At 38.3% G+C, this 11,390-nt stretch overlaps 2 protein-coding genes across 3 annotated transcripts in view; one reads left to right on the top strand and one right to left on the bottom strand.

Moving 5' to 3' along the window:
- On the top strand, window positions 802-7,231 carry LOC105164985 (plasma membrane ATPase 4). 2 transcript variants are annotated; one of them, XM_020696598.1, is made up of 15 exons: window positions 802-1,158; window positions 1,957-2,076; window positions 2,538-2,636; window positions 2,714-2,851; window positions 2,948-3,262; window positions 3,342-3,668; window positions 3,772-3,891; window positions 3,982-4,104; window positions 4,208-4,312; window positions 4,399-4,708; window positions 4,801-5,315; window positions 5,418-5,591; window positions 5,679-5,861; window positions 5,929-6,110; window positions 6,237-7,231. In XM_020696598.1, the coding sequence occupies exons 1-15, from the start codon at window positions 1,102-1,104 to the stop codon at window positions 6,256-6,258; spliced, it is 2,790 nt and encodes a 929-aa protein (XP_020552257.1). In that variant the 5' UTR covers window positions 802-1,101; the 3' UTR covers window positions 6,259-7,231. The 2 variants fall into 2 exon arrangements, with proteins under 2 accessions (XP_020552257.1, XP_011082157.1); XM_011083855.2 differs by having other exon boundaries at window positions 804-1,158; window positions 6,212-7,231.
- LOC105166804 (probable receptor-like protein kinase At1g80640) overlaps window positions 7,273-11,390 on the bottom strand; it is a 4,570-nt gene continuing 452 nt past the window's right edge. Inside the window, exons 2-11 of the mRNA XM_020694870.1 lie at window positions 11,342-11,386; window positions 10,820-10,990; window positions 10,437-10,687; window positions 10,210-10,342; window positions 10,026-10,089; window positions 9,841-9,937; window positions 9,636-9,738; window positions 9,120-9,238; window positions 8,936-9,025; window positions 7,273-8,847 (exon numbers count right to left, since the gene is read on the bottom strand). Of these exons, the coding sequence (XP_020550529.1) occupies window positions 8,698-8,847; window positions 8,936-9,025; window positions 9,120-9,238; window positions 9,636-9,738; window positions 9,841-9,937; window positions 10,026-10,089; window positions 10,210-10,342; window positions 10,437-10,687; window positions 10,820-10,990; window positions 11,342-11,386 (1,223 nt within the window). The 3' untranslated portion in view covers window positions 7,273-8,697. The remainder of the gene's footprint in view (window positions 8,848-8,935; window positions 9,026-9,119; window positions 9,239-9,635; window positions 9,739-9,840; window positions 9,938-10,025; window positions 10,090-10,209; window positions 10,343-10,436; window positions 10,688-10,819; window positions 10,991-11,341; window positions 11,387-11,390) is intronic.

Raw genomic sequence — 11,390 nt, 5'->3', positions numbered from 1 at the left:
TTGAAAATGTTGATGAAAATGAAGATTATGTTTGTTAACAAAACACAGATGATGCCGAAAATCAATATGTCTAGAAACAATCAAGAACAACTATGAAATACCGATGAATCATTGAACCACAAAAACAAAAGAGGAAAGAGAGGAAGGGTGCCCATCATATCGATGAAGATGAAGATGAAGTCCCAAATCCCACCATATGTCTAATAGTCCAGCCATGCAAACAAACCCAAGATCTCCCTCCTTCAGATCCACATGTAAGAACCTTATTCGACCTTGAAACAACAACTGTACCCAAGTAGTAACATCAGCAGCCTTTCATATTGCCATTTGACTCGGGCAGGTTTTAACACTTTGATGGAGAGTAACAAGAGTCCCGCTCCTTCGTTGGTCGCGTTTGCATGGCAATTATAATAATTAAATACAAAAATTAGATAATTATAATTATAAATACATTATTCAATTAAAATAAATTAATTAAGTGCATTCCATAAACAAACAAAATCCCATTTTCCTTTTCTAAAATTAAAATATACAATTTCTGATATTATCAAAATTCACCAACACTCTGAAAATTCAGATCACACACAATGATATCGACACTGACATCATCGTTTCTAAATCCAATGGTCCATAATCACTTTTAACTGATAATTTTTTTTGAGTAAAGTAAATCAAATCAATTATTATTATATAGTAAATAATTATTAATATCTAATTAGATAAGGTGTAATTTGTGATTAGTAGTATAAAGCAAAGAGACTTCTTCAATGGAAAGCTCACACATTACCAGGATTGAAACTCTAACTCCAAACCAGCCCTACACACACCATAATTCTATTCTTTCTTTTTTTCTTTTTCCTTCTTTGATTTATTTATTTTATTTATATTTATTATTCTATCAATTATATATATATAGTCCCATTGTTTGATCGATCATGTTGAGAAGAGGAGTGCTTGATGCGAATCTGATGCTCTCCCTGCGCCGTTCGGAGCTGTGCTTCGTCTACGAACCCTTTTAGAGGGAGAGAGAGTGTGTGTGTGTGTGTTTATATATAGATAAAATCTGTTATAAGTATTGGCAGAGAGAGAGAGAGAGAGAGGATGGCGGACAACAGGAGCATTAGCTTGGAGGAGATCAAGAAGGAGAATGTCGATCTGGTAAGAATTTTAATTTTACTTTTTTTGGTGAAAAGATTTATTTTTTATTTAGGTCATTTTGATGGAGATTTAGTGCGTGTTTAAGCATGCAGAAATCATATTATATCTATATATATACATGTTTATTTTTTATACGAGTGAATTTATAATCGTCGTATTTAGTAGTTCATATTATCAAAAGAATGATTACGAACATTTGTTTTAGTTTATTAATGTTTTGAGTTTCGATTCTTCAATAGTTTTCATTTTGGGTACATGAACACGCATGTATTTTGATGCGTAGAATTCTTGATTATTTCTATGTATTTCACTAATTATGCACTATTTTTCCATAATATATAGCCTCTTATCATTCTCAGATTTAGATGTGATTTTTTGAGTTGTTAATGATGTTAAGAGCTTGGCAAATTGTTTACATTGTATACTACTCATGAATAGTGTTTTTCAAGAGAATTTTACGAAATATGTTATTAATTACTCACTGTTTTATAATTAATTAAAATAATATAAAAATTATGGTTTTAAATATTTAGTGAATCATTAAAACAATAAATATGTTAATAAATTTAAAATAGTTATTATTTTTATTTTTGCTTACGTATTCAAGTAGCCTATATGGCATTAAGCGGGTGGCATGAAATCATTTGTAAGAAAAATTAAAAATAATTTCTGCAAAAAGGATATAAAATAAGCCATTTTAGTACCTTTTCTTTTATTAGTATTTCTACACTTTATTATATATTTTTGCATGTTTACTGGTTTTCTAATTTAAGTTTTGGTTGGTGCAAACTGCAACAGGAACACATACCGCTGGAGGAAGTGTTCAGTCAACTGCAATGTTCGAGAGAGGGATTAACTAACAGCGAAGCTGCCAAGAGGCTCGAAGTCTTCGGCCCCAACAAGCTCGAGGAAAAAAAGGTAAACACCGCATTCTGCATGCACTACTACTATACTCATCTCTAATGCTCATCAAATGGTTCAAAGTTTCGGCTGATAATTTCATAAATATCGATCCACAGATACGTATTTGAATAGTCGTGTTGCAAATGATATATATTCATTATTGATATATACACTTGGTTTAATTTTCAATGTTATTGCTAATAAGCTATTTTCTTTTATAAATACAGAATTTAATGATTTGATTTGATTCTGAATTTTATTAATGAGTGGTAGTGTATGTTATTGGTATCTTATTTTGTAATTTTGCTAATTCTTTCAGAATTTTTAGAATATATGATCTATTTGTTTGTATGATTCGATAATATCTTGATACGCGAACTATAGATGTAGAACATTTCTGCCGATATTATTACCGCTAGTGACTTGGAAATATGATTGATAACTGCTCTTGACAAGCTTTTACTCCACACAAACAGGAAAACAAGGTTCTCAAATTCTTGGGCTTCATGTGGAATCCTCTGTCATGGGTTATGGAGATTGCTGCCATCATGGCCATTGCTTTAGCCAATGGACAGGTGATCATCAATCCCATATATATTTATACACACACTCACGTACATATATCTCTCAATTTTCATTGAAATTGTTTCAGGGAAGACCTCCAGATTGGCAAGATTTTATTGGGATAATAGCACTGTTGATCATCAACTCCACCATTAGTTTCATCGAAGAGAACAATGCCGGCAATGCTGCTGCCGCTCTCATGGCTGGTCTTGCTCCCAAGACTAAGGTAAAGTCTGAATCTTTACATGGATTGCTAACTCAAATGTTTAATGTTGTTAGTCTTATGTAGTTTGTCTCGTGATGCATCTTTTCTTGCCAAAAGATACTGAGAGACGGGCGATGGAGTGAGCAAGAAGCAGCGATCCTCGTTCCAGGCGATATTATAAGCATCAAGCTCGGAGATATCGTGCCTGCAGACTCCCGTCTCCTGGAAGGTGATCCACTGAAGATCGATCAGTCTGCGCTGACCGGTGAGTCGTTGCCAGTGACTAAGAACCCGGGGAGTGAAGTGTTTTCAGGCTCAACTTGCAAACAAGGAGAAATAGAAGCTGTTGTTATTGCCACCGGCATCAACACTTTCTTTGGCAAAGCAGCACATCTTGTTGACAGCACTCAAAACGTCGGACACTTCCAACAGGCAAGTGTAGTTCGTCACCACGTTATTGTTGCATCGATCGTCTTGCAAAAGAGCCATCTAACGTTTATTGATTGATCAGGTGTTGACAGCCATTGGTAACTTTTGCATCTGCTCCATTGCTGTTGGGATCCTTATAGAGATAATCGTTATGTACCCGATTCAGCACAGGAAGTACAGAGATGGGATTGATAACTTGTTGGTTCTTCTCATTGGAGGCATTCCCATTGCTATGCCCACTGTGCTGTCTGTAACTATGGCGATTGGATCCCACAGGCTGTCCGAGCAGGGCGCTATCACAAAGAGGATGACAGCCATTGAAGAAATGGCTGGGATGGATGTTCTGTGCAGCGATAAAACCGGGACACTTACTCTAAATAAGCTCACAGTCGACAGAAACCTGATCGAGGTTAGTATTGACAAATACCAGTACGAAACTGAGCTGATACTGTAAAAGAAGAAAATGAACTTTGATTACCATAGTTCACCTTAAATCATGCAACTGTTTGCAGGTGTTTGCTAAGGATCTGGACAAGGAATCAGTAATCCTTCTTGGTGCTAGAGCGTCGAGGGTGGAGAATCAGGATGCTATCGATGCTTGTATTGTTGGGATGCTGGCTGATCCTAAAGAGGTACCTTAACTGAGTACAATTTGTTTCTCAGACGAACTGAATAATAGTGCAAGACTTGCTTATCTTTCTCTCATTTTCACGTGCTTCCAGGCAAGAACAGGGATTACTGAAGTGCATTTCCTTCCTTTTAATCCCGTGGAGAAGCGTACTGCAATTACTTACATAGACAGCAGCGGGAATTGGCACCGAGTTAGCAAAGGCGCACCAGAACAGGTAAACCTATCATTTAATGAGAAGCCCATGTTATTTTAGATTTGTTCTTCTCTGTAATCGTAACATGGTTCTTTGCTTTTTAAATCATTACTTTTCCAACTAGATCGTTGAGCTCTGCGGGCTTAGGGATGATATGAAGAGAAGAGTTCACTCAATCATCGATAAGTTTGCTGATCGCGGCCTGCGCTCTCTTGCTGTAGCTCAACAGGTGGATCTAAGAGCAAATTTCTGGTTTTTGACCTATTTGTACGACAACTACGCCTAATTGAAAATGTGTTTCTGATACCACTGCAGGTTGTACCAGAGAAGAACAAGGAGAGTGCAGGAGGTCCATGGATCTTTGTAGGTCTCTTGCCACTTTTTGACCCCCCAAGGCATGACAGTGGAGAGACAATCAAACGTGCTCTAAATCTCGGTGTCAACGTTAAGATGATCACAGGTGATCAGCTAGCCATTGCCAAGGAGACAGGCCGAAGGCTTGGAATGGGAACGAACATGTACCCTTCGTCCTCGCTTCTTGGCCAGCACAAGGATGAAAGTATCTCCGAGCTCCCCGTTGAAGAGCTCATTGAGACGGCTGATGGCTTTGCTGGTGTCTTTCCCGGTGAGTTAAAAAATATGCCGAGATTTTTTTATATGTTTTCACTTATTTATTTGAACATTATGTACTAAGTTTCGGCGAGGTTGCTCTTGTAGAGCACAAATATGAGATTGTTAAGAAGCTGCAAGAAAGAAAGCATATTTGTGGAATGACGGGAGACGGTGTAAATGATGCTCCTGCCCTAAAGAAAGCCGATATTGGAATTGCAGTGGCTGATGCCACTGATGCTGCTCGGGGTGCCTCAGACATAGTCTTGACAGAGCCGGGATTAAGTGTTATCATCAGTGCTGTTTTGACAAGTCGGGCCATATTCCAGAGGATGAAGAACTACACAATCTATGCAGTTTCCATAACCATACGTATCGTGCTTGGTTTCATGCTCCTTGCACTCATTTGGAAGTTTGATTTCTCACCCTTCATGGTGCTGATAATCGCAATCCTTAACGATGGAACCATCATGACCATTTCTAAGGACAAGGTGAAGCCATCACCGATGCCCGACTCATGGAAGCTGAGGGAGATTTTCGCCACGGGAGTTGTTTTTGGCACTTATCTTGCTCTCATGACTGTTGTTTTCTTCTGGGCTATTAACGAAACTAATTTTTTTCCGGTAAGGGACAATGTTAGTGATATGCATTGAGAATTCCATATGTATGCTTAATATCTATGACCTGATCCTAAGACAACATTGGTGATTTCATCAAACTTTCAGGACAAATTTGGTGTAAGATCAATCAGGAATAGCTACCGCGAGCTAAATTCAGCTGTTTATCTTCAAGTCAGTATCGTTAGTCAGGCTCTCATCTTCGTTACTCGATCAAGGAGTTGGTGTTATGTGGAACGACCCGGACTTCTTCTTGTGGCTGCCTTCCTAATAGCACAATTGGTAAGTTAAGCGGTAGTGTAGCAATTTTAGATGAATAATCTGTTCTGCTATCCAGTAATTCTGATGCGGCAATATTTTCTTGCACAGGTTGCAACTTTCATTGCAGTGTATGCAAATTGGGAATTCGCAAGAATCTATGGGATAGGGTGGGGCTGGGCAGGCATTATATGGCTTTACAGTATCATCTTTTACATCCCTCTCGACATATTCAAGTTTATTATTAAATATGGATTAAGTGGAAGAGCATGGAATAATATGATAGAGAACAAGGTAAACTTTTTCAGCTCTTCTTTTTAGACATAAGTAAAGATGTAACCGAGCTTTCTGAATTAACCAGACAGCCTTCACATCCAAGAAGGATTATGGCCGGGGAGAAAGGGAAGCTCAATGGGCTATGGCACAACGAACTTTGCATGGACTCCAACCTACAGATGCTCCAGAGCTTTTTGCTGACAAAAACAACTACAGGGAACTGACTGAAATCGCTGAACAGGCCAAGAAACGTGCTGAAGTTGCAAGGTAATTAAAGAAATATTATGATTGTCTTTCAAGATTTTATATGTAACCTAGTAAATAAGATTTTAAATTTGATACGGAATTTCATTCATGCGAAATATCAGACTGAGAGAGCTTCACACTCTGAAGGGACACGTCGAATCAGTGGTGAAGTTGAAGGGCCTTGACATTGAGACAATTCAACAGAACTACACAGTGTGACAATAGGAGAATGGGAAGGGAGAACAATAAAAAGTTGAAAGCTGGAGTTGATGGCGTTTTTCAGCTTTTGGTACTTCATTACTACAACAATCTATTCCCAGATGATACATGCACTGAGCATTAAGTCAATAACAATGTATCATGCATGGTGTTAGTTGAGACTCCTTGTGATGGTATTCTTCTTGTTGAAAGACTCTTTTACTTCTGTTTTCTATGTCTCTTTTCAGCAATTAGACTCGAATCTGAATATTATGTTAATCTAATGAAACTAAGATAGGTGTGTGTTTCATGCAAAAACAACTTACATCGAAAAATATTTCCACCTCAAAAATATTTTACATCAAAACTAAAATAAGAGTCTTGCCAGAAATACAAAAATATATATAGTAGTTGCAGTGTTCAATGACCCCTAGCTCGTTATTCCTCAGAAACGCTTTCTAGACCAGGCTGCCAATTAGATGCAAGTGATAATCTCCCTGGAGTCGGAGGCCCTCCATTTCCAACCCCTGCTGAAGAATCCTCATTAGCCTTCCTCCTATATCCAGTCTTCCTATCCTTACTTGAACTCTCACTATTTCCAGCTTTCAACTTGAACCCTGAACTCATACTCTGCAAGCAACCACTGTTCTCATTCTTTTGTCCGGCATCCTTCTTGTTATTCCTAAACAACCAACAAGGAGAGCCTTCATCGTCATCGTCCCTTTTCCCTATATTTTGTTGATGATCATTGTCTTGATGGTTTTCTCGAAGTACAGAAGGGGGGCACTTTCTTTGAAGTTTCCTGATGGTACCAAGGGGCACAACGTAGTATTTCTGGCCAAGAACAAGGGTGGTTTCGGGTGAAACAATGGCATATGGCTGCTTGAAGACCGTGGGATGGGCAACGCAGCATTTTGGGTTGCGGTTGAGGAGCTCTGCAGCTAGAATAGGCCGGTCATGTAGTTCCACATGACCACCTGGATGGACTATCTTCACAAACAGATTTTTGCTGCTATTAGTACAAAGCCAGCTAGAAATGGAGTTCATCACCCCCTTTTTCTTGTTTACAGGGTGTTTTTTTTTTTTTGGGGGGGGGTGGGTTTTTGGAGGTTTAAGAAATCTTGATCTGTGGGGAACGCTGTGTGATTTTATAGGGCGGAGAAATCATTGTCGCTCCTGATGAAGAACTTAGGAAATATGCTTTATATTCTTGTTCATGGCTTGTTTACGAACTTCGGTAATGCCGTGAAAACGATGTTAATATGATATTTGGCCTCAGCTCAGATACAGACAGCTTCCTCTCTTGTTAGGACAACTTTTGCGACACTGAAAATCCTAACTTATGGGATAATTTCACTCTCAAGAAGTCACTCTATTCACCATCCTAGTGACTCTCTACTAGGTCTAGTTGCTCTCCTGGACCACAGCATGTTTCATGAAACTTTTCTGATGATCCCATGTGGTCCTTGACGGCCCAACAGACTGCTTGATGGCACTAGCTCATCGTAGATTTAACAGTGCATGATTTCTTCGTACCTGTCTGCACTTTGCAGGGCACGCCAGTCATCACCGATCCTTATCAAGTCTTAAAAGCCCAGATGCTTCTTGCGCGTATATGAGATCCTTGGACCATCTGTTCTAGTTTCTTGTGTTTCATCTTGTATTTCATCTTATAAATGTACATCATGTGCACATGATTAATGTTTCACTCAATCGATGTTCATTTTTAATGTGAAATATAAGATGAACGGTGAAACTGAAGGAGATCATATCAGACCATTTCATTTGGACGAAAACCTTAACAATCATTCACATGGAAGTGAGAAAAAAAAAACAAGGCATTCATGGGAGAGGTTGCAAATCAGTTTTAACACCAACTAAGGAAAGGTTGAAACAATGGTAAATATTTGGAATGCGAATATCTCAAATTGGGAAAATTGGACAAAGACATGATTGTTGTTTACTGAAGTAAAACAAATCAACAAGGGTGACTTTGTCCCATAGGCTCAGCAGCACTTAAATCTATCAGAAATTCCCAAATTTCTTAGTGATGGTCAGTGCCTGTAAACGACAACTTCATGAAGAATAAAGAAAACTTAGATCACTCAAAAGGTACTTAATTCCTCCAAAAAATGCGCTCTTGTCTGTATATATACATAAAAGAGGAGTTACAAAAGATTTAGGAAGAACATATTCAGTCCAAGACAAAAATATGCAATTTAAAAAACATGGTCGAACAAAAAACTGTCAACTTTACGTGTATGAGCAAAAGCAACACTTCTTCCAGTTTCAATCCTTAATCAGGTTTCCCAGGAGAAGGGGTTTGTGAAAACAAGCTTTTTGATTACTTATGTTAATTGTCCAACGATTGCACCTCAGGTGCAGTTCAAATATCATAAAAAATTGCACGCTATGAACAGGTTGAGAAAGAAGAATCTGTCACCCGTAGTGATCCTCCAAGCTCAGCAGGCACAAGGGGGATGAAGGAGTGGAGAACATCCGTTATGAGTGGTCTGTAACTCGCCTCTGGTTGTACACATAGCACAGCTATAGCAGCCACCTATGCCAAGAAAACAAAAAGATCATCAAAGTTAGCACAGCTAACCCTCCTGTTTTCAAGACTGCCTACTGTTGTATTAGGATCATACTTGATACAAATGCTTCAAATCCATAGTGTTTTTGATGGCCGGATCGACTATATTTGGAAGCTTTGATCTGTCAGTGAGCTGAGGTGACGCCTGCTTGTTGAAGAAAGTAGGGATATTAAGGGCAAAATGTAATAATCAGAATAGAAATACATGATGGATTAGACGAGTTTGGCAAAGATTTTACCCAGGTAACTATGGATTGGCATTGTGTTTCATCTACTCTCTCAACGGGCCGTCTTCCCATCAGAAGCTCCAGAAGAACAACACCAAATGCATAGACGTCACTCTTATCAGTAAGCTTACCTGATGGATAGGTAAAGAGTTGTTAAAAGCTGCTCCACACGATATTTAAACTCGCTTTAACGCGGAAAAAGGTGCACGGTTATCATCAAATACTAAAGTTTAGTTATTTCTTCCAGTCTCTCTATTATGTTTGTTTAACTCATTTCTACTACTGACATTTACGACGGTAACATTAGTTGGAATATATAACTGCAACACGGAAAAGTTAGTATCTTCGTACTTCAAGACACAACTGTGTGCTTGTAAATTAATTATCTCACCAAAGATTGTCTACAAGATAATGAGGCACTGAAGTCATCTGCCCAAAAGATGAGTTTCCCCATAAAATGAGAGATGTTATAGATGGGACACCACTAAATTCACAATTTCGTTGCGGAGACAGATAAGTGGTTCTTACCATCCAACAAGTATTCTGGAGCCACATAGCCCAAAGTTCCTGTAAGTTTGATGTTTGTCTTGTTCGAGTTCCCTCCAGCAATTGCAAGGCCAAAATCAGAAATCTGAAGCAAACTGCTATTAGCTAAAACTAAAACATTCCGTATATTAACATTTAAATAGATTGTCTCTACCGAAAGTGACTGTTTCTTTGCCAATAATATTACCTTGGCATTGAAGTTGGGATCAAGAAGAATATTAGATGGTTTCAGATCTCTATGAATCACAGGAGGGTTGCAATGCTCGTGTAGGTACTCTAATCCTCTAATTGACAATGAATTCATCTGTTAAGCTCAGAAACAGATTATTAATTTAAAAAAGAAGTTTCGGAAACAGTAATATAAATAGGTACCTTGCAACATCCAGAGCAATTTTCATTCTCTGATGCCAAGTCAATGCTGATCTACAAGAAGGTCCTGAGAGACATTTGAATTTTTGTCCACTAAACTTAATTTTGAAGTACATGGGATCAACACATTTGTATTAATAATCTTTCTCCTTACTACATCAAAAGAACATAAAACGACATATTATACCATGCAAGTGAGATTCCAGAGATCCATTCTCCATCAGTTCATAAACCAAGAACCGCGCTTCGCCATGAATACAATATCCTAAAAGAGAAACTATATTTTGATGCTGAATTCTACTCAATAAATGGACCTCATTCTGCAATTTCAAAAACGATGTTTGAGCAATATCAAACATCCGTGAAAGATAATGAAAGTTAACCACAGCAGACTGCAGTATGCCTTGACTTTACCTCGTATTCTCTTTCAGCTTCCTGCCCTGCAGCATATATTTTTTTAACTGCGGCACGGAGATGGTCATTGAAATAAGCCTTATATACACGCCCCAATCCACCTTCGCCCACAACATTCCCTTCATTGAAATTGTTCGTCGCAGCCGCTAGCAACTGGTACTCAATAACAGTAACTGAACCTTTCTTGCCACCAATTTTCCTAGAAGTTAATTTATCCAAAATCGGAACCAACGAGATTCCCCTTCCAGCATCTACTTGTGCATAGTCGAAAAAATTGCAAGAATCAAGAACAAGAGTAGTAGGAATGAAGAGGCCACGTGATCAACCACATACCGAAATGAGGGAAAAGGGGAAACTGAATCATCTCTGAAATAGAAACATACCTGAACTCTGGTTGCTTTTTGCATTGCATTCCTTCGACTTTTTCATTCTATAGAGTGAAAAACAAGATAACAGCAGCAGAGTTCCACCAAGAAGAGATGAAGCAACAACAAGTGCAATAAGGATTTTCTTGTTTAAATCCTGGTGGTGGACTACCTTCACCTTTGCAACTTCTGATTTAAGGAAAAGTGAACATAAATTAGCTCAACACAACAATGTAAACAACATAAGATACTCCACGTTGAAATCAAACTTTCATTTCCAACCCAAACCAGAAGAAAAATAGAAGGAAAAGTCCCATTATGTTAAAAGCTGATCAATGCCTGAAAATTAGAACACGCAGCAACAATTTGAGATTCCCATATTACCACCTCAATCTTGGTGAGAAAACCTTCAACCGGAAAACAAACAGGTCCAATCAAAACATTCAAGAAAACATCAAAACAAACTCTAAAATCTCAGAGCCACCATTTCGAACACATAGAAGATCAATTGCAATGCAGAAAAAAGCCTTATGAAAGTACCTGGAGAAGGAGCTCTCAAATCAGCAGAACCCTTAAAGAAAGGATCTTT

Source organism: Sesamum indicum, linkage group LG1 (genome assembly GCF_000512975.1).
Source record: "Sesamum indicum cultivar Zhongzhi No. 13 linkage group LG1, S_indicum_v1.0, whole genome shotgun sequence".
Classification (NCBI taxonomy): domain Eukaryota; kingdom Viridiplantae; phylum Streptophyta; class Magnoliopsida; order Lamiales; family Pedaliaceae; genus Sesamum; species Sesamum indicum.
Note: the sequence above shows the minus strand (reverse complement) of the source record. Positions and strands in the feature narration are given on the sequence as shown.